The following is a 19661-nucleotide window of genomic DNA, read 5'->3' as shown; positions in this document are numbered from 1 at the left end:
TCTGGTGGAACATGGAAGCTGTTTAACCATGTGCAGCAACGCAGCACAAGAGGGTAAGGACAGCGAGGGGATAATGCAAAATCCAGTTGAAACTGCAGGGAAAATCTGGGTAGGCAGAATGCAATTAACCTTAGAAACACATGTCGTGGTTAATAATGAGAATCTAGCTGGAGTGGACACACATACTACAGGAAAAACACCGTTTCTCTTTGGCAGTTTGTAGGTCTTGCATCTGAATAAGAATACTTGGCAGGTAGAAGTGGTTCATCACATCGTGTTTAGGCAAATGTTTGCTGGAAAAAAGAGATGAGAGTATTGTAACTTATATCCAGTTATGTGAAACGCAGTGGTTTCTTTGTAGTCTCGTTCTATCTATATTCTAACTTGGCCTGAATCAGTTTGCTTTTGTCAGGTAAAATGCATTTATCTGAAAGGGTCAGAGTACAAAACCAACCAAAAAACCTCACTGGAAAAACGTTGGTTAAGCAGTAATGGGGGAAGATGTGTAGATCTTTATTTTTTACTCGGAGTATTCTAAATTTGTTTTGCTTTACTGTAATTTTTAAATATATAATGTAAACTTTTGGAAAAATATGCCATCCCAAAGAAAAAAAATTCCAGCTGATCATTGTGCAGTTTTCAAATAAATTTTCTTTTTATTTAATTTAGTTGTAATGAACTAGAAATGTACACTTAAATTGGAGCAAATTTGATTCCGATTATGGTGGTTATCTTTTCTCTGTGAAGAATGCTGATCTGTTCAAGGAGATACTTATTTTCTGAGAGCACAGGTTAAATACAAAATATGTTAATGACTTCTAAAAGTGAGGAGATTTGTAATTGGAAACTTGTGGGTAAATATGTATTTTTTTTGGACTTTACCAGACACCTGTGTATCTTCCAAACTCATGTATGTGAGTTGGAAAGTAAATGTTATTGCATATGTCCTTTTCTATACATTAGTTATATTTCAACTAGGTGTTCAATAAAACAAATATATCCAAGCTTTTCTCATCTTAGCTGAAGGTCAAGAACCGCAAATAATCTTAGCTAGAAAAAAAAATTGAATAGGGGTCAGATATTGTGCAGCGATGAGCTGCCATATGTAGTTATTGTGGCTTTGTCTGCTGGAACATACATGGTAAAGAGCAGTCACTCCTTTTCATGTTCAGAATTGTGTTAAAAGCACGTTTTAAGTTGATTTTTCAGATAGGCTTTTCTCCTAGCATAGTAACCCTCTGCAAAGGGAATTTGTGACTTATACAGTCACTAATTATGGTCAGAAGATTCAAGGGACTGAGAGTCATCTAGCACTGAACTTTGCAAAATGGTCATAATTATTACATAAAAGCATGTTGAAGAAGACAAGCAAACTTACTGCATCAAATTCAGAGACAAAGAAACAAAGAGAAATGATACAATAAACAATATTTTTACTTTGTTGCTGGATAATTCTGTGTTGCTGGTAGAAGCTAGGGTAGGATGCTACCCTATTTGGCTGAGATGGGACAAACCACATGCTAAATCCCAATTTCTGTAGGACCAACATAATGTAAGATGTTGATAATGTAGATAATAAATAGTTAGTAGATAATATATTACTCTATCGTTGTCTTGTGTGTTTACTTTCTCTCCTGCCCATCATTCTTGTTTTGTCTCCTGTTTGGTTGGTTTTGTTTTGATACGTGGTTTTTATTGCTCAGAGGAAATGATGAATAAAAGAAAAATATTTGATGCTTGTTTAAATTTTGCCTCATCACCTTTGGTGGGACCAATGCCATTTTCTATCAAATTTGTAACAAAGCCGAGTGCGACAGGCTGCTTCCTTTGTTTATAGGACTTGTTGAGGGATCTGAATGGTAGTGCCTGGGTGCTGTGTGGTGGTAACGGTGAAGTTTTTTTTATAGTGGAAAGTAAGTTTTTGCTACAGCAGGGTGATCTTTGTTCAATGGAGGGTATTGGGGAGATTGGAGCACTTGCTCTTGTGGAAGGTTGTGTGCCACTATAGATGCAGAATTTGTATATTCACAAAAATGAGAACTGGATTTTCTTAGACTAATATGTCCATTTAGAATAACTTTATTTAGCCATATCTAGCTACTGGGACCTGTACTAAGACTGGGAAATTTGTTTCATCTAGCAAGCTAGGATTTTCAAATTTCATGTATTATGCAGGATTACACAGCCTGCTGGTACAACGAGTTACCGTGGAAACGGAGACATGCAGCCCAAAAGGTACATGCTGGGGGACCACACATGCAGAAAGTACCTTTTTACATATTAAAATAAGCTGCTGCATGGAATTAGCAGAATTCTTTGTACTTGCTCTTAGAGTCTATCTACAAAACCATGAAACGGTATTTTATAACTTGCCCAAAAACTAGTGGGTTTTTTTCCTGTAAAGGAGAAAAAGAGAAAACGCTTCGTAAAAATAATGTTGGAGCACATAGAATGAATCACAGAATGTATATTTTTGTACTTGCTAGATGAGTTCAAAGGCAGGGCACAAAAGATTATGTCTACCCCCTAGGAACTTAAGGCATAGGTGACTTTCTGTCTGCTAGCGTGGAGCCTTTTTGTCAGGATAGATCTGGACTTTGGTATGTGACCTGGCATTTAGCGTGATGAAGTACTTCCAGAGAGCAGCAAATCTGGTGACCAGTGAACGAAAAGATGGATTTGAAAGCTTCAAAACCAGCAGTAACATCCGCATGCCTGTGCGTTTGCTGTGGAAGGGCACAGTTGTGTCGGAAGCTGGGATGGGATGTCCTGGAGATATGCCTGGTTCTCCAAGTACGAAGTGATCAACAACCTCCAAACACCTCTTGAAACTGATTTGCTTATTTATAGTAACTTCAACTTTAATTCCGTCTAGGTCTGTAATTAGGTGCCTACAGTTACAGATGTGTCTGCAGATTTAGGAAACCACACGTAAAGCGTAAGCAAGCCTTCAAAAATGGTCTCGTCGTCCCCTTGGTCTGATGTTTGTGCAGTCATTCCCTCGACCTCCAGGTTTTGTTTTAATTTTTTGTGAGATCGGGTTATGCTCAGCTGTTCTGCAGCCGTGGAAGCAGCAAGCAGGCAGGGAACGGTCTTGGCTGCAGTCCTCTGGCAGATGAAGATATCCTAAAGGGCTTAGTGGGCTGTCAGGGTCCAGGCCTCCTCACTGGCCCAGCTCCGCAGGCTCGGGCTGTGCCTGCAGGGAGGCAACAAGCTGCTCCCTCAATGTGAGAGGGGATTAGGGGGGAAAGTGGGGTCACATCCAGATATATTGAAATCAGGCTTGATTGGTAGTCTGTAAACTACCATCTGCTGGCCGTTCATTTACAGGACTGAGATGAATTTAATGGTCAGCCTTCTCTGTTGAACGAGCCAGCCATCGCAGCTGGCACTAAGAACCATGACAGTATTACGATGCTGCTGCCATCGACTATCCTGTACTCTGAAATGAAGGAGTTTTCTTCCCAAAGAAGAGAAGGTAGCTAGCTAGCGTATTTCAGAGCACTACTTTTGTCGAGATAGATTAGGCGATGTTTTTGATCGATGGCGGTGCGATGGCTGGTTGTTCCCGTGCTGTCCCCATACCTCTGAATGAGGTTTTGTGTTTAGAGGAGCTGTGCAACCGCCTCTGACTGATTCAGCAGTTTGCTCCCAGCTGGTCTGTGGTGGCTGCAGCGGCAGAAGCTCAAATGCACTTACGCAGATGAAAACTCTGTAGGTCAGATGTTTGAAGCTAGTAAATTGTAGGAGAGAATGTGCTTTGTTTGCAAGTGACTCGTTGGCTTAAGCTATTTGGGTTTTGAAATGAAAGTAGTGACCATCTTTTTTTTGCATATGTGGTATTGAAAATGGAAAGTCGTCGTAGCCGCTTGGGCTAAACCTGAAATTTCATCCATTGCTTATTGATGTGTTCATGTTTGTGGTATAGTGGAATATGAAATGTTTTTGATATATCCCATGCTATTCTAAGTAAAAGGTAAATACTTTTAAGAAGATAGATTTGTTTCTGTTTGTTGTTTGTTTGTGAAGAGGTGTTGCTGCAATTACTAGATAGCATTTGAACTCTGCCTTGTTGTTAAAAGCCACTTAGGTCTGACTAATCAGAACTTCCTAGATCAGAATTGCAATCTCAAAACATTTTCTTTTTTATTATGTACTGGAATCATTGTCTGCTTACTCTGGAATGTCAAGTATGAGCTGATTCCTTATTTCTTCGACATGTTTAATATTTGGAATAATCCTCTTCTGTTACTTGGGTTGAAAAGCCTAAGCCATGGTGTGTGCCCTTTGGGTTAAGTTTAGTACAAACACAGAATGAAGAGAAAAATAATTCCTATTCCATGATGTAAAATTATACATGTAGTAAGGAATTTCCCTTTCAAATGCAGGCCTGTAGGTTTCCTGCTACGTTACAGAAGAAGTAAAATTCTGTTTTATTTGAGTGTAATTTATTAGGCTTTAGTGAAAATGATGCCTTAGCTATCACATGCTCAGAATATTAGAAATGTTTATGGTTTAAAGTGCCTGTTTTGTCTACTGAAACACAGAACAGGAACCAAAGTGTTTAAGTGGAGCTGTAAAGTGACCATTTTGTATGATGATGTGCCACGATGATGTTCCTTTGGCAGAAGAGACTGCGGTTGGTTAGCCTCATCACTCAAGAGGGAAATATTTCAGCAGTGGGAGAATATTTCATTTCAATTAATGATTTCTTCTTCAAGCTATATCTGTGAACATACAGGAAACTTTCATATACTTGCAAGTCACAAGACACATAATGCATCCTCTGAGAACTGAGGGATTGCTGAGAGTATCTCATGCAGGGACAGCCTCTTCTGGAGGAGTCCCACCGCGCCGGGGCAGGAGCAGTGAGACTTGCAGTGGGACCTTGGTACCGTCAGCGAGGTGAGCTTTGGCCGTTCTTGCTGGCTCGCCTCCTCCGGCACCTGGCTTTGGTCACCCCGGCCCCGGTGCAGCCCTGGTGCCAGTCGCCTGATGTGGCGTTTCATTAGAGAGCTGCATGCAAACTGCTCGGGAGTACATCCATATAAAATCAAAATTAAAAGATGTGATTGGGGGGAAATCTTTACTAAGCTGTGAAGTAATATTGGCAGTGGATTTTTTTTTTGAGGGGGTAGTAAAGTTGCTCTGCAGTAGTGGGTAGGAGACAGTTCAGTCTTTTACAGCTTTCTCTGAATAGCAGTTGGGTGAAATCCTTTATCCTCATATTGTATTAGATAATGACCAGGAAGCATCAGTATTTATATTACTAAGTTGCAGGTGATTAGTTTAGTAGTATTCCTAGAATTGCAGGCATGATTGCTCCTACATTACCATGTTTTTTCATAAAACATTTATTGCAAAAATGTTTTGGGTTCTGTTGTTCAGAGTAACTGAAATCTCTTTTCAATTACTTATACATATATATAAAAAAAAAAATCAGTAAAATATACAAGGTCGATGTGTTATTCTTTTCCAGGCAGCTAAGGAAGGTGATACAGTTTAGGCGAAGTTGTTTGTGTTTCTGAAGTTTCGTCAGTTACAGTTTGACAGAAAAAAATAAATACATCTGGATTATGTTCACCAGACATCAGGAGGAGTGAATCAAAACTCTGATGCTGGTTATTTATAGCTATTTATAAATATTTTACTTTTAAAAAAATAATATTTGGAACAGGAAGAGATTATTTTCCTTAACTTCTCTAGAAGTTTTATTTTCCTTCATAAGCTGCACGAAGCAAGAGTCTTATTCACTTTTCCAAATTCTCCAGCACATAATAGTTAAACGGTTTTATGTCAATTAATATTGACAGGAAGTCAGTTTGAACAGCATTGGAAAATGGAAGTAGTTGGCAGAACTGGCTAATTTCCTTTTGCTAAAAATATCTCTAAAAGAACCTCTCCTTTTGAGATACAATGAATGCTTGTTTGACTGTAGTTTAGAATTGATGATGACTCTTGTCCTTTAACCAAAGGGGCTTGAAAAATATGAATAACCTTTTGAAACATATTTAGCTTCTTCTGTAGTATATGTAATTATGCTCATGTCCACCAAAAGTTTACATACATGCTTAACTTGATGTATATGAGTAACCCCATCAGCTTGAATGATTTGCAATAGAAATGAAAGTTCTGTAGAGATGCTTATGTGAAGTCTAGCATTTCATTTGTATACATGTTGGTAGGGTTAAGGAGTTCTGAGTGTAGTTGCCCTGTTAAATTTTGAGACACAACTGTGTCATTAATGTAGGAAATGGCAAGATTTTAGTCCTGCTAACTGAAAGCATACAGCATATAGATGAGAATATGTATAAATATGTATTCTCATCTATATTGCATGCAAATGTTAAAAATAATTTTAGGTTGCAATGGCAGTATTAAAAGTTACAAAATACTAGAGATAGGATGAGTTTCATATAGTTATTTAAGCCCTGTACTGCCGCTGCGTTATGATACAAGAATGTGATGCTGTACTTACCGGACAGCCTAAAACAGTCACTTCACAGGTTTGGCCAATTTGGGGTGTAAGTCAGTCTTATTTAGCTAGGAAGACTTCTTGCTTGGACACCTTTCACTTGTGGAAGTTGGCAATGTGTGGCGACTGAGAGGACTGTAGGAAGAGAAAGGGTTGTCTCATGAATGACGGTTCTGCCATGGCTTTTGTACTTGCTAGGACTTTTTCACCCTGAAATAAAACAAAGAGGGGAAGAAAGGTTGCAGGGATGTCAAGAGTAACGGGAATCACCAGGACACAAATGTTGCCTTGTGGCAGAGGAGTTTAGTGCTTCACGGAGTAACTGGGTGAAACCCGGCCGGTACCTCCTGTGCACCACCACTTCTGCTGCTGGGAATCCCAGCCCTGGTGAGTGAGCAGGGAAAGGGGAGATGCCAGTGATTCCGGAGGCATGAGGCTATTCCAGTCGAGGCATTTTCTTTGATGTGATTTCCCCTGCACTGGCTTTTATTGTGTTTCATCTGGAAAAGGTCTCATCATAAGCTTTTTCAGTGCTAGTTGTAGTCATTCTAGGTATTAGAGAATTACTTTATTTGGGAGGCTAAACCTTCTCAAACTATTTTAAATACATTTTGCAGTCTCAGGCAGTAATTAAAATCCTCAGTAAAGAGATAAAAATGACATAGATGCAGCACATTTAACTGTTAGCTTTTTGTCACTTTGAACAGGGAGTATATTTTGAAGGCCTGCTGCACTGTGAGCTTGGCTCCAGTTTCCATGTGTTAGAAAACCACGGCTGCCTGTGGCTTGCCTGCAAGTTGACTGCCTCCTAACATCTTTAACTGTGAGGCAATGTTGAAGTCTCTGGTCATGACCCTTTGTATTGCTCTGAATTTTCTTTATATGTTTCAGATGATGTTTTTAATGACTGTTCAATTTTATCTGTTTGTATAGGCAAATGATTTTTGTTCCTTACCAGAAAATGAAATGTTTAAACTGGCATATTGAAACAGGGACACCCCCCCACCCCCCTTTTTTTTTTCAAGTACAATTAAAGTAATTGCTAACGAAGACAGTGAAATGAGTGCAGATTATTTTGGAGCATTTGCACTATCGAGCTGCTTTCAGCAGTACTAATCTCCAGCAGTCTTTCCTTTCTGAGGCTCTCTCAAAACCTCCTTCAGCTGCAGTGCACATAAGAAATGAAACAAATCTCTTGGTGGGTCCTAAATTTGATTAAACTGAAAGCTCATGAGAGCAGCAGCCCTTTGAGTATTTTGCACTTAAGGGGCTTGATGTGGAGCAGTAGCTGTCTGGCACTGCTACATGGCTGAGATTTCTGTGTATTACCAGAATTTAGAAACTGTGTTAGTTCTCGATTCTTTGTGTTACCTTTTCATACTGAAAACAAGTTGTCAGGCATTTCAGGCTCCCACCCTTTAGTCAGCTGCGGTTTTGCATTTGGAGTCATTATATTTCCTATTGCTGGAGTTTTACAAGCACGTAGATTATACAGTGCTGAGACCAAGTTTTAAAATATAATGTAGGGAGGTTGGTAATCTTGAGGATAGGTCAGGTTAATGGATGGTGTAAAAGCTGGGTGGAAATCTGAAGGATGCAGTAAGGAACCGGCTTGTGCTGCTTTAGAGAACTCTGCATTGGAGAAAATTTCCAAGTTAAAAGCTGTAGTTGCTTGCGGCTGCTAGCAAATGGCCATGGTCCTTTACAACAGAGTTGTCCAGAACGCAGTAACTGGAGGCAGTAGGGTTCTTTGATATTGTGGGGTTTGTAGCACACACTTTGTGATACTGCAGCAGTAATGAATCAGGGTGAAGGACTGGAAGCCACCTCCTGCGGGAGGTTCTCTTCTGAGCTTTGTTACTAAACAGCTTGATTTGCAGCTGAGGTAAAGTGGCTTGCCCTTCTTGCCATCCTTAAAAAGATTTTCTTTACTCTATTTTTTTTTTTTTTTTAGTGTGAACGAATATATTGAGCACAGTGTGCTCCTTTGTGTTCTCTGAGCACATGTTTATACTTGAAGGCAAGCATAAATAGCATAACTGTGCAATTAAAAATAGTTACTTGATCTTTGCTAAAAAATGTTTGTATTTCTAGTACTTGCTGATGGCTTAAGTATGCAAAATAGTATTTAATTGATTTTGATTATGACCTTTATGAACTTGTGCAGAAGATGGAATGCCAGGACAGTGACACAGCTTCTGCAGAAGTTTTAAGGGTATTTTAACTTAGCTTAGGTGGTTGGGGAAACAAGGTGCTTTTCTGAGATACAAACAAACTTTCTTCATCAGTGAATGCTGCATAACAAAGGAAAGTTGATTCTAGGCTAAAAGGTGGACTAACACAGGGACATGAAATTATTGTTGCCATTGATTGACCATTTATTTTCTTCCACAAAGATACAATCAAAAACCTTTCCAGAGTATTCAGAACCGTGAAGTTCTCAGGCACGTCGTGGTTTGAATTGAAACATGAAGAAAAGCTACTTTCTACGATGTATGATGATTTTGTAAAAATGTAAATGGGGCTCTAGGTTTCAGACATCTGTTCACTTATTAGGCTGCATTATAGTCATTGAGAGGCGAAAATTCAGGATACTCTCTAAAGATGTGTTATATCCTACCTCATGAGAAATTCTTTCATAATTTTGCTTGTCTTGAAGCATAATATATTTATTTCTTCTGAGCATTCAGTTGACTTTTTGATAGGTTTATTTTAAAAATCCTTGTGTTTATGTCCTCAAAGCATGTGAAGCTGGTGACAGCACTCTGCTCCACGTTAAAAGCAGAGACCTGCTGTTCAGAGCCAGTCAGAAGGGAGATCTCGAGGCGACATGTTCGTGTTACAGTAGCTTATTAGATTTCACTGTAGATCGAATTGAGACTCTTTTGTGCTGAAAGAATAAGCCTGTACAGATTTGTTTGCAGAGGCAGGCACTTAAAATTATAGCAAATCTTTATTGACTGATTGAGCATGGAGGGGAGACAATATTCATGTTGATGACCAGGGTGTAATGCTAAGAACTAGCTAAGATGCAAGACAGTGACTCAAATATAGTACTGAAGGCAGTATTATGTTTAAGAATTGTAATTTTTCTTTCCTCATGTATACTAATTAGTATAGCTCTTCTACCACAGTGGGTCTTTTGAGCAACATGGGTAGTATTTTTGGTTTAGCACTGGGTTTTTCATTGACATTTGAAGAGAAGGACAAATCATTAACTTGAGTTAGTGAGCACAGGCTTGATGTAGAAACATTCAACACTAACTTTGGCTTCTCTTCTCTCTGTGTTACAGAAATACTAATACGGAGCATTTGACCTTCTAATCTCTACAGCTGAATCTCCTGATACCAGGGTTAGGAAAGAGTGCCTTCAGAACCAATATGTAGCAAATGGGTATCACACCGCCGAAGCTCCTCCCTTGGTTCAACACTTGCATGTTTTAAGGATCCTTGTAGCCTCAGCAGTGAATTGTCCTTGTGAACTTCAGAAACAGATTTCATGTGGTGCTTGCTAAACATTGAGTCACCATGAGTAGTAATCTAGGAAAAGAAAAGGACTGTAAAGAGAAGGATCCAAAAGTCCCATCGTCAAAAGAAAGGGAGAAGGAGGCCAAAGCCTCTGGAGGATTTGGGAAAGAGAGCAAAGAAAAGGAGCCTAAGACCAAAGGGAAAGATGCCAAAGATGGAAAGAAGGACTCCAGTAGCACGCAGCCTGGGGTAGCTTTTTCAGTGGACAATACGATAAAAAGACCTAATCCAGCCACAGGTATCCGCAAAAAATCCAGCAACGCTGAAGTGATCAAAGAGCTAAATAAATGCCGGGAAGAGAATTCAATGCGCTTGGACTTGTCCAAGAGGTCTATACACATGCTTCCATCAGCTATCAAAGAGCTAACGCAGTTGACAGAACTTTATTTATACAGTAACAAACTGCAGTCCCTACCGGCAGAGGTGGGCTGTCTTGTGAACCTGATGACACTGGCCCTGAGTGAAAACTCACTTACCAGTTTGCCTGACTCTCTTGATAACTTGAAGAAACTGCGCATGCTTGACCTGCGGCATAACAAACTTAGAGAAATCCCTTCTGTGGTGTATAGGCTAAGCTCTCTCGCCACTCTTTACCTACGCTTTAATCGTATAACTACTGTGGAAAAGGATATCAAAAACTTGTCAAAACTCACCATGCTTAGTATACGAGAGAACAAAATCAAGCAACTACCTGCTGAAATTGGTAAGCGATTACACTGACTGAAAGTTTTAATTCTATGCTTATGTTCATTTTGCAATTCAGTTAAGTATACATAAACTGCCACTGCTCTGGGTGCCCTTCTCCATTTCAAACTTCATAAAATTATGCTCATGATCATACTGTTGCAATGTTAGCTTATATTGAGAGTAACCAATACCTTGGATATATATATATTTTTTTTTTTAAACAACAAAAGCCCTTTTTCTTCATCTATCATCTTAAAATCAGACGTATCTTGTTTTCATCTTTGCCTTGTGCTTTCACATATTGTGTCTTCAGAGCCCAGATGGTTTGGGGAAAAAGAAAAAAAAGATACAGGGGCATATTTCATTTTAAGATTTCTTTATAAATCATTTATGAACTGTTGCAAGTTATAAACACATTATGGGTGTGTTAGAGGGGTGTGACCATGGTAATGCAAGGTAGAATAGGTAGCTCCATGCTATTACCACGAGCAAGCTGTTGGATGCCGTAGCAGTTAATAACGTAGGTTAATGATTCATGAAAGCCTCTACCTTTTATAAGTCATGAATATATTAGTACATGGACCCTTAATATAAAGTGACCAAATGTTGTATGCATGGCTGATGATTCTTATAACTTTTTAATGAATAATACTTGTTTTTCCAAGCATTGTTACAAAAGTTTGAAAGATGGTAAAATAGTATGAAAGTGGCTTATTAATTTAAATAGTTTATTACAAAAAATGTGCTGGAATAGCTGTATATCAAGAGCTCCTAAGTTGTTTCTAATAGGTTCTGATTCATGGAAAACTCTTTATCACACTGTTCTCAAGCAATATTTGAACAATGTATGTGCCTCATAAAAGGGAGATTCTATCATCAGTGGTTTTTTTCTGTGTATCACCAGTTTTTAAAATGCAAGCATAGCGTAGTCCCTTTAGGGGGAGGGGGAACATAAACTTCATGCAGTTAAGAAACTGCTTTGACTTTCTTCAAGTGTGGAAAAAAACCTTGTAAAAGCCCTTGTAACACTGTGAGTAATAATTCCTGTGCCCTGTTTTTAAGAGCTGATGTGGGACTTTTTCCTGTTAACTAAGCCAGTGTGTGAGTATGTTAAGTGTTACTGAAGTTGGCCCCTACGCTCACTAATTTTGTAAAGCTTGGGAAATGCTCATGTTTGGATCCCTAATAGATCTTTGTCAAATCAGCAGTGTTTGCCTCTTTCTCCTGCACCTTGATATGAAAGACACATCAGATAACGTGTTCTTGATGGCAGGAACTCCTGGGCACATCTGAAACTGCTAATCATGTTACCAGCAATGTCCGGTACAGACAGCTTCTGTACATGATAACAGGAGTGAAGAAATGTGGTGAGGCTGTCAGTTGTTGGTCTGAGTCTTTGGCTCCCTGTAGCAGCTATTGGAATGGGTTCTACTGTAGCCACAGAAACACTTTTTTGCTAGGCAAAAATTAAATGATTAATGTGGTATGTTTTCTGATAAACATGATTTTTGAGTTGGCACGAGCATCTCAGCAATCCTGGAATTTTCCCTGGGACAGCTAAGGAATTATAGTTTTGACCTATCTTGACACTTCAGTTTAAGTCCAACAGCCTCTTTGAATCTTTTACTAATCAAAGAATCGTACTGGAAACCATGGGGCTGATGCTTGCAAAAAAAAAAACCCCAAACCCAACATACCATGTGTTTCTACATACGTTGAAGAAATTGTGGCTGATTTAGCTGGTTGAGCTGTATTACACAATTGTCAGTACTTTACCTGGGTCTGTTTGTGGCTCAGTTATTAAATGTAATCTAGCAAGAGTCAGCTTCTGAGGTTCAACTGGGGAGAGTACTGCATACATTTAAATTAATACTAGTGTGTGAAGAAAAAACTTTTGTGAGATGTTGCATTCCAGTGTTTGGTGTTGCCCTTCAGAAACTTTCTGTAGGTGCGTTTGATGCTGCAGCCATTATTGTTGCTGCTGGAACCTCTTTGTTTCTTAACTATTTTGTTTGTTGAATTCTTATGGTTAAGTTTACATTAAAATATAATTTCTGTATGTGTTTGTTCACAACAGTCTTGAAAGAGATCATGTGTAACAGTTTCATGGAGAAATTTAGTAGATATGTGTATCATGAAGGAATATATGTGACTTTCTTCTTTCTTTTGTATTTGTTTTATTCGTGTCTTGATACGCATACAGGCAGTGTTCTCAGTTCTTTATCAAACCCTAGCTGGAGAACATTAACTACTTTACTTCTGTCTTTGTATCCAGCAGTTAGTCGTGCCTTTATTTGTATTGTGATAATGCCCATGTTCCTTGTTACGGGTCAGCACCTCATTGTGGAATGCATTTTAGAAGCACAAATGCAAGACGACTGTCACCCTTACGAAGAGTTTCAAAGGGAAATTGCTATGTTTAACAGCATCCTTTTTTATTCAAAGTAAATTTCTCTGACTAGGTTGCCTGCAATTTAATCAGTTGAAAAATAAATTCATTAAATGATTTCTAAGTTTAAGTAACACAAATAATTTTAACTGCCAAGACATACAGAACAGGCGTTTGAAAACCTTTTTCCTCAAAAGGTAAAAAAAGCAAGATAGTTTCACTTTTTTAATTGATTTCTACTCACTCACTTTCATGTATCTTTGCTCTAGTACAAAGATGAAATGTTTGAGTTGGAAACACAGCTGAAAAATGAAACTGCTGAGAAATGTATTTTTTACTTTCCAGTGGAATTTCTGTTTCTTTAAACACTTCTTATTTCTCTACATTTTACATGTGCACTTTAAAAAAAACCAAAAAACTTACTTTTAAGTCCCAATGATTTTAATCCCTTGTATGTTTATAATGCAGTTCCTAAATCCTATATACAAGCAAACACTTATATTATCCGCTTGTAAATAACACAGAAATTTTTGTTGCTGCAAAGCAGGAAGTGAAATGAGGCCATTATCTTTTATAAAGCAATATCATGTGGAGCATTTCAAATTCTTTTTGAAAATACCCCATTGTTCTAAGGCCTAAGGCTGACATATCTAATGGTAAGCTAGTGTGCTTGTTAATATTTTTAAAAATTCAAAGCTTATGTAACCCGCTGACTTGTCCAGCAAGGAAGGTCTTGCAGCAGCTAGCTGCGAGGTGTTCAGGTTCCTAATCTGGTATGCAACTATGCGAAGAATCCTGGGTTTTCTTTACTTTGTCTTTTGGAGATAGATGTGCTACAAAAGGTTGCCCTGGACAAAAAAAAAAAAAATTAAAACCCTAGACTTCAGCTTGAAAGATGGGATGTTGCTACTGTTCCCTCAAAGAGCCAGTATTGAGTGTGATGGAATTAAAGTCTTACCGTGGTGCTAGAGACTTGTGATGGCTTTCACTACCACTGAACACAAAATATCAGTTCTGTATATATGATAAAAGGCTTTCCACCTTTAGGACCTTGCTGCTTTAAAATAAAGGGTCACCTGATTTGTAAGCAATCATCCCATTTAATTACTTTCCTAGGAATCTTTAGTCTCCAGCATTATAAAATAAAGTTTATTTTCCTTCTACTCTCAGTGAAAGAAATTGAAAGTAGGTCCTGGAGTCCTAAGTGCTCTGATGTTTGAGACCTTTCTTGCAACACCCAATATGTCCATGACTAGTTGATTTTTGTGCCAGTGATGTTTCAGTGTTCTTAGATGCAGCAGTTCCCCTCTGTTGCTTACATTTGTTCTCCCACTGTATGTGCTGACAGCAGTCATATCTTCTCCCAGCCATTACTCAGACCACAATTTTTAGTCTTGCATAAAAGCTCCATTCCTTCTGTCACCCTGCTCTCCATTTTCTGTGTTGTCTTATGTTTTGAATGCTGAGCATGCTTGATTAGTTTGAATATACTGTTCCAGATAAAAGTTTCCCTCTTTGTGCTGGAGTTAACTCTGTCCATGCATCTGGATCACATTGCAACTGTGTTAGACTTATCATACAAATGCTCCTGTGACCACCTAAGACACCCGTGTTCTTTGCCTTCTCTGTTCTCCCTCTCTGCCAGAGGTCAACCCTGAGATCCTAGTAGAAATGTACTCTTTTTTACACTACTAAATTTCATATAGTTTCCATTATTTTTGGTTAGCTGTTTCTTCCAATGCCTCTAGTTTGCTAGAAAACCCTTGCTTTCTGTCTAAGTCATTGGTGAAGACACTGTACAAGACTGGTCTTGAGGTGGATTCTTAAGAGTCCTGGAGAAGTAACCTCCATCCAAGCTGATACTTTACTTTCAGTCCTCTTACGTCCATAGCAAGTTGTAGTCAATTCCTCAGGTATCTTGACATGTTCTACTAGTCACCTGAGTCGTCTAGTGATTTTGTGCATGCTACTACATCAGACATCTTCATGGAGTCTAGCTTGACTAGACTGAATAAACTAGGTCTTCCATATTTTTGTAGAAAACTGGTAACTCTTTATGCCAAACTAATTTAATATTTTACTGATATTTTTTCAAATCACTTTTTATTTGCCTCTGTTTTCATGCCTTTTGTTAATGTTTCCTGCAAATTCTGTTGGTCTGCATAGTGTTTAGGTGACTGTGAGGTCGTCAGAATTTCCCCTTGTTATTTCTCCTATCTTAAATTTTGAATTGATAGTCTGCAATTCTATGGTAGAGTTCCTTGTTTGATAGATGACATGTAGAAACTATAGTACTGATCGTGTGATTTCAAAATAAGTTTCTAGAAATGCTTATCTAGAACATCTACTGCTTGCTGTGCAAGCATACAGTATTGATACTTGTTAAATTCCTTTTAGGGAAACCTGAAACTAACTCTCAGACATTTCTTAAAAGCCTGAGTGAAGGTAAAACATTTAACAAAATGTTTGCAAAACACATAGTTGATCAGATTTTAAGTGGTCCTGGAAACTGCTTTAAAACAACTGACCTGTTAGTTACAGTGTGTATTGTCTTGAGGAAAACCTAGAAGAGGTGAACCTACCAGCACTGAGCTGCTGGGAAGTAATCTAAAGTTTGGTTCTATTTTGGGCTTTAAACTGTCTTTAGTAGTTAAACAACCCAAACTTAAATGAGGTGACTACACTGGGGGGAAAGTTGCTTTGCATTTAAAACAAACGTTTTAGTGAGAAAGAGGAAGTGTTATTATCTGTAGTTAGTAAACAGATGTGTGTGTTTCTCTTCTTTTTTCCCCCCCAGAATGCAGTACCTCTCATTCCCTTGCATCCAGTTGCTTTATTATAGGTAGGATGATGACAATAAGGTTTCCTGCCTTTTCAATATTCTGAAGGCTTCTAAATTTTAAACAGTAGTTTACTCAACTGAACTCACTCAGTAAACCAAAAAATGACGAAAACAGTATCTGTACTTCGGAAGAAGGGAGTCTTTTAGTAACTTGGCAAATTCGGGCTCTAGGTACCTAGCAAATCATTGCTACTAGTCATTTATTGGACTTCTCTTAACACTTTTCCAGCAACATATATATTCCTTCTACATTTTTAATGAGACTGAAATGATTTTAATAGACTGCATAGTAAGCTGAGGTCTTGATATGCATTGTTGTATTTTCAAATATAAATAGATTTGTTTGAATAAGATCTAAAAATACTTAAAAATCCATTGAACTGAAAACATATTCCAAGGTTTATTTTTTTAAATCCTTTTTTTTTGTTTTTGTTTGCATGTTTAGCCAAAAGCTCTGTTCAAGCATAATGGAATTAGGGGGAATTTTCATGAAATGGCTGCGCTGATGTGTAACAGCATCATGGTGCTGAAAGGGGCAGTATGCACTCCCCTCCTCCCAGCTTCCCAGCTGCTCACTTCTGCCTCTTTCATCAGAGCTGGTCCTTGGTGAGCTGATTTATGTCACTAAACTAACAGAAAAATATTAATGGTTTTGCTAGTTTTGTTGTCTATTACTTTAGTTAGTTGAAATCAGTGAAGTTTCAGATAAGACTGAAACTGGTGGAGGAGGAGGAGTGGGAGAGCATGAACTGCAACAGGGAGAGCAGGACCACCACTTTTGCCTGCACTGAGCTGTTAAAGCAGCTTGGCTCACTGCAGCTCACTTGTGAAACCGCACAGGTAGCATTGGATGGCTCATGTTGTATAAAAGCATGTGACGGGCACTGCAAGGGGTTTGAAGAAGGATGGATTACTGTCTGCAGAGAGCCATTGAAAAGGCATCAGATTATATTTTCAGAATCTCTTTTTCTTCCCTTTCCCCCTGCTTTCCATGTCTTGTTCCACAAAACCCTGTGTATCTTGTTGGAGTCCTGGTAGCATCAGCTCAGCCCTACCTTCCTGAAGCAATTTCTTGTTATGTTTTTTATGTATAGTGGTGAGAATTCATTGATGCAAGTTTCTTGATGGCAAAGCTACCCTATTTTGCTCTTTGTGAACCTAGTCTTTCTTATAAATTGCATCCTACCTAACAGTGGTGGTAAATTTTCAGAGTGCATCTTGCCCAGTATTCTGCTTCTGACTGTAGCCCTAATCAAACGTCTGCATAAAAACTGTATATATGAGGTTTAACCTGACTCCTTTCCCAGATCCAGCTATTTTAATATCAGGGATTTCCTGAGTCTGGTGCAGCTTGTCTCTTTAGTAATTCTCAGTAGACTCTTCTTCTAAGGGCTTGACCATGTTTTTCCTTTAAACTCCTATAAATGCTTTGCATCCTTAGCAAGATTCACAAGTTTGCTTTGAACGTTGCTCTTGACTAAAAGGTCACTGTTATGCAGATGCTGAATACATATACATACCGAGTGCAAAATCAGAACTTACCTGTTCACTTGGCTGTTGAATCTCTGGTGGCATCCATGAAATGAAACCTTAATGGAAAGGTTTCCATGTAGAAGCTTCACCAAAACACAATCTGGAGGGATAATTGTGGAAATGAGTTCACAAGGTGGACTCCAGTTTCATCACCATATCTGGTAAATTGTCCATTCCACTGAGATCAAAAAGTTGAAAATTAGAATGGAAGAATGCAAATGCTTTGGTGAGTCAGACAGTCAGCACGAGAAGGATGAAAACCAGAGGAACTGTCTTGGGATGAGGCCAAGAAAATGCTTCAATTTGCAGGCTGTTACTTAAGCAACTCTTTTGCATTTCTTGTATCAAGAGTTTTATTGCATTCCTCCACGTTATGTTGGAGGAATTGTTTTGCTCAATCAAGTTGATAATATTTTCTTTGCAAAGACAAGGTTGCATCTTATACCAGTTTGGGATATTTTTGTTGTCTTAGCACACGCAGCTCAAATAGAAATAATATTGTCAACACGGTTGAAATTACATTTGCATAGTTTCTGCAAGTTTCTTAAGACTCCAAATATTGTGTTTTCTGTCTGTGAATGCAACTCTTATTCTATGGAGGATCTGGTCAGGGCTGTTCTGCAAGGGAAATATTTTTAGATTGTAATTCAGGGAATCTGCCTACACCAGACTTGGAATGTCTCTGAGACTCTCTTCTGTTCTCCCCTCCCCCCATCTACCCAATATTTAGATCATTTGTGGTTTCTTCACTACTTTGAAACTCTTTTTCATAACACTTGCACCTGTTTGGTTTTCAGTAGCATGGACAGCAAACCAGATGTATGCAGCTGCATTAGTTCATGTCTACTCACTCCATGCTGAATATAGTGCCTCCTTATTAAATGACTTGTTAGTTGCAAGGCTTTTCAGTGATGCACTGAATTTCATTTCCCCTTTTTTTTAGCAGACCTGACAATATAGAGAAATATTTATTTACATTATTTGTATCTAAGAACCCCTTCTTCTGTTTCAGCAGTTTGAAGGAAACCAAGTTGTGTTCCTGGGCTTAGTTGGCATGCTAATGTCTGCAAACACAGCGGTTGAGAATACTTTTATATTTTTGTATTCTAACGTGATAAAAGTTGTGAACAGAAGTGGAATAAATATAGGCATTGATAAGTGTGTGCTGCTCCCTAGAAGTCAGAGAAAATGACTGCTTATTTGATCCAGTTCTTGATGCTTTCTTGAGCTGCAGGAAGGGTGAAGATTTTGGCCAGCTCAGCTTTGGTGTCTGGGTTCCGATTCCTGTGAAAGCTCTTGTGGGGACGTAGTTTCGTCTTGTCATCTAGTCAAATTCCTCCTGATTATATTTTCTTCAGACTGGCTTTAGGATAATGATTAAGTAGTCCTGCCTTTTTGATCTACTTGCAGAGCTTATTGGGATGATGCCCCAAGTGTAATTCCAGTAAATACTGACAGCTTGTTAGCAGTCCAGCTTTTTTTTTTCTTTTAATATCAATGCTGTAATTATTTTAACTGTTTGAATACTTTCATAAGTGCTGAACAGAAGGAAATAATAGTTTCCCTCAGGCTGCCCTTGCTAATGCAGCCCGGTAGGTGGTTAGCCTTTATTATTTGAGAGCGAGCATGCTTGTTCCACACTCAAAATGGACAGGATCCAAGATGTGACCCCAGGTTCAGCTTCACCAGGATGCCCTGGTCCTTCCCTACAGAGCTGTTTCCTCAGTGGCTAGTGCGAGGCTGTACTGCTTTACAGGGTTATTCCCTGCTAGGTGCAAGACTTCGCCTTTGTCTTGGCACTTCATGAGGTTCCTGTTGGTTTATTCTACTGCCCAGCTCAAATCCTGCCTTGAGCCCTTGCTAAGACTGTTTCTTCTACGTTTCATATGTTTAAAATGTTGTTGGAACACGCTTTTAATTTTATTTATATTTCTTACTTTCAGTTATAAACAATAAATAAAAAGTGTTTTGCTGTTGTATCTTGTTGAAGCTTGTTTTAGACCAGATTTTGAGTCTTTCTTTTCTGTTGAGCTTAGCTTCTGTGTTTTTGAGTGGTTAACTCAAAACTAGATCCTGTTGTGCATTCTGCAAATTCTAAATATTTTACTGTGCTTATTTCTTACTTATACGAATATTTTAACTTTGGTACATAAGTCACTTGTGACCATATTAAAATTGCATTCTTTCTACTCAGTAACTCTTCTGTG

The 19661-nt window shown here is 38.6% G+C and overlaps 1 protein-coding gene across 2 annotated transcripts in view; it reads left to right on the top strand.

The window, feature by feature from the left end:
• The window catches only part of SHOC2 (SHOC2 leucine rich repeat scaffold protein), a 72735-nt gene that overhangs the window by 17929 nt on the left and 35145 nt on the right, over window positions 1-19661 (top strand). For both annotated transcript variants that reach the window (XM_075504553.1, XM_075504552.1), the window contains exon 2: window positions 9769-10706. In XM_075504553.1, coding sequence (XP_075360668.1) covers window positions 10004-10706 — 703 coding nt within the window. In that variant the 5' untranslated portion in view covers window positions 9769-10003. The remainder of the gene's footprint in view (window positions 1-9768; window positions 10707-19661) is intronic.

The sequence above is a fragment of the Mycteria americana genome, chromosome 6, assembly GCF_035582795.1.
Source record: "Mycteria americana isolate JAX WOST 10 ecotype Jacksonville Zoo and Gardens chromosome 6, USCA_MyAme_1.0, whole genome shotgun sequence".
NCBI classification, from domain to species: domain Eukaryota; kingdom Metazoa; phylum Chordata; class Aves; order Ciconiiformes; family Ciconiidae; genus Mycteria; species Mycteria americana.
This window is presented reverse-complemented; position numbering and strand designations above follow the sequence as displayed.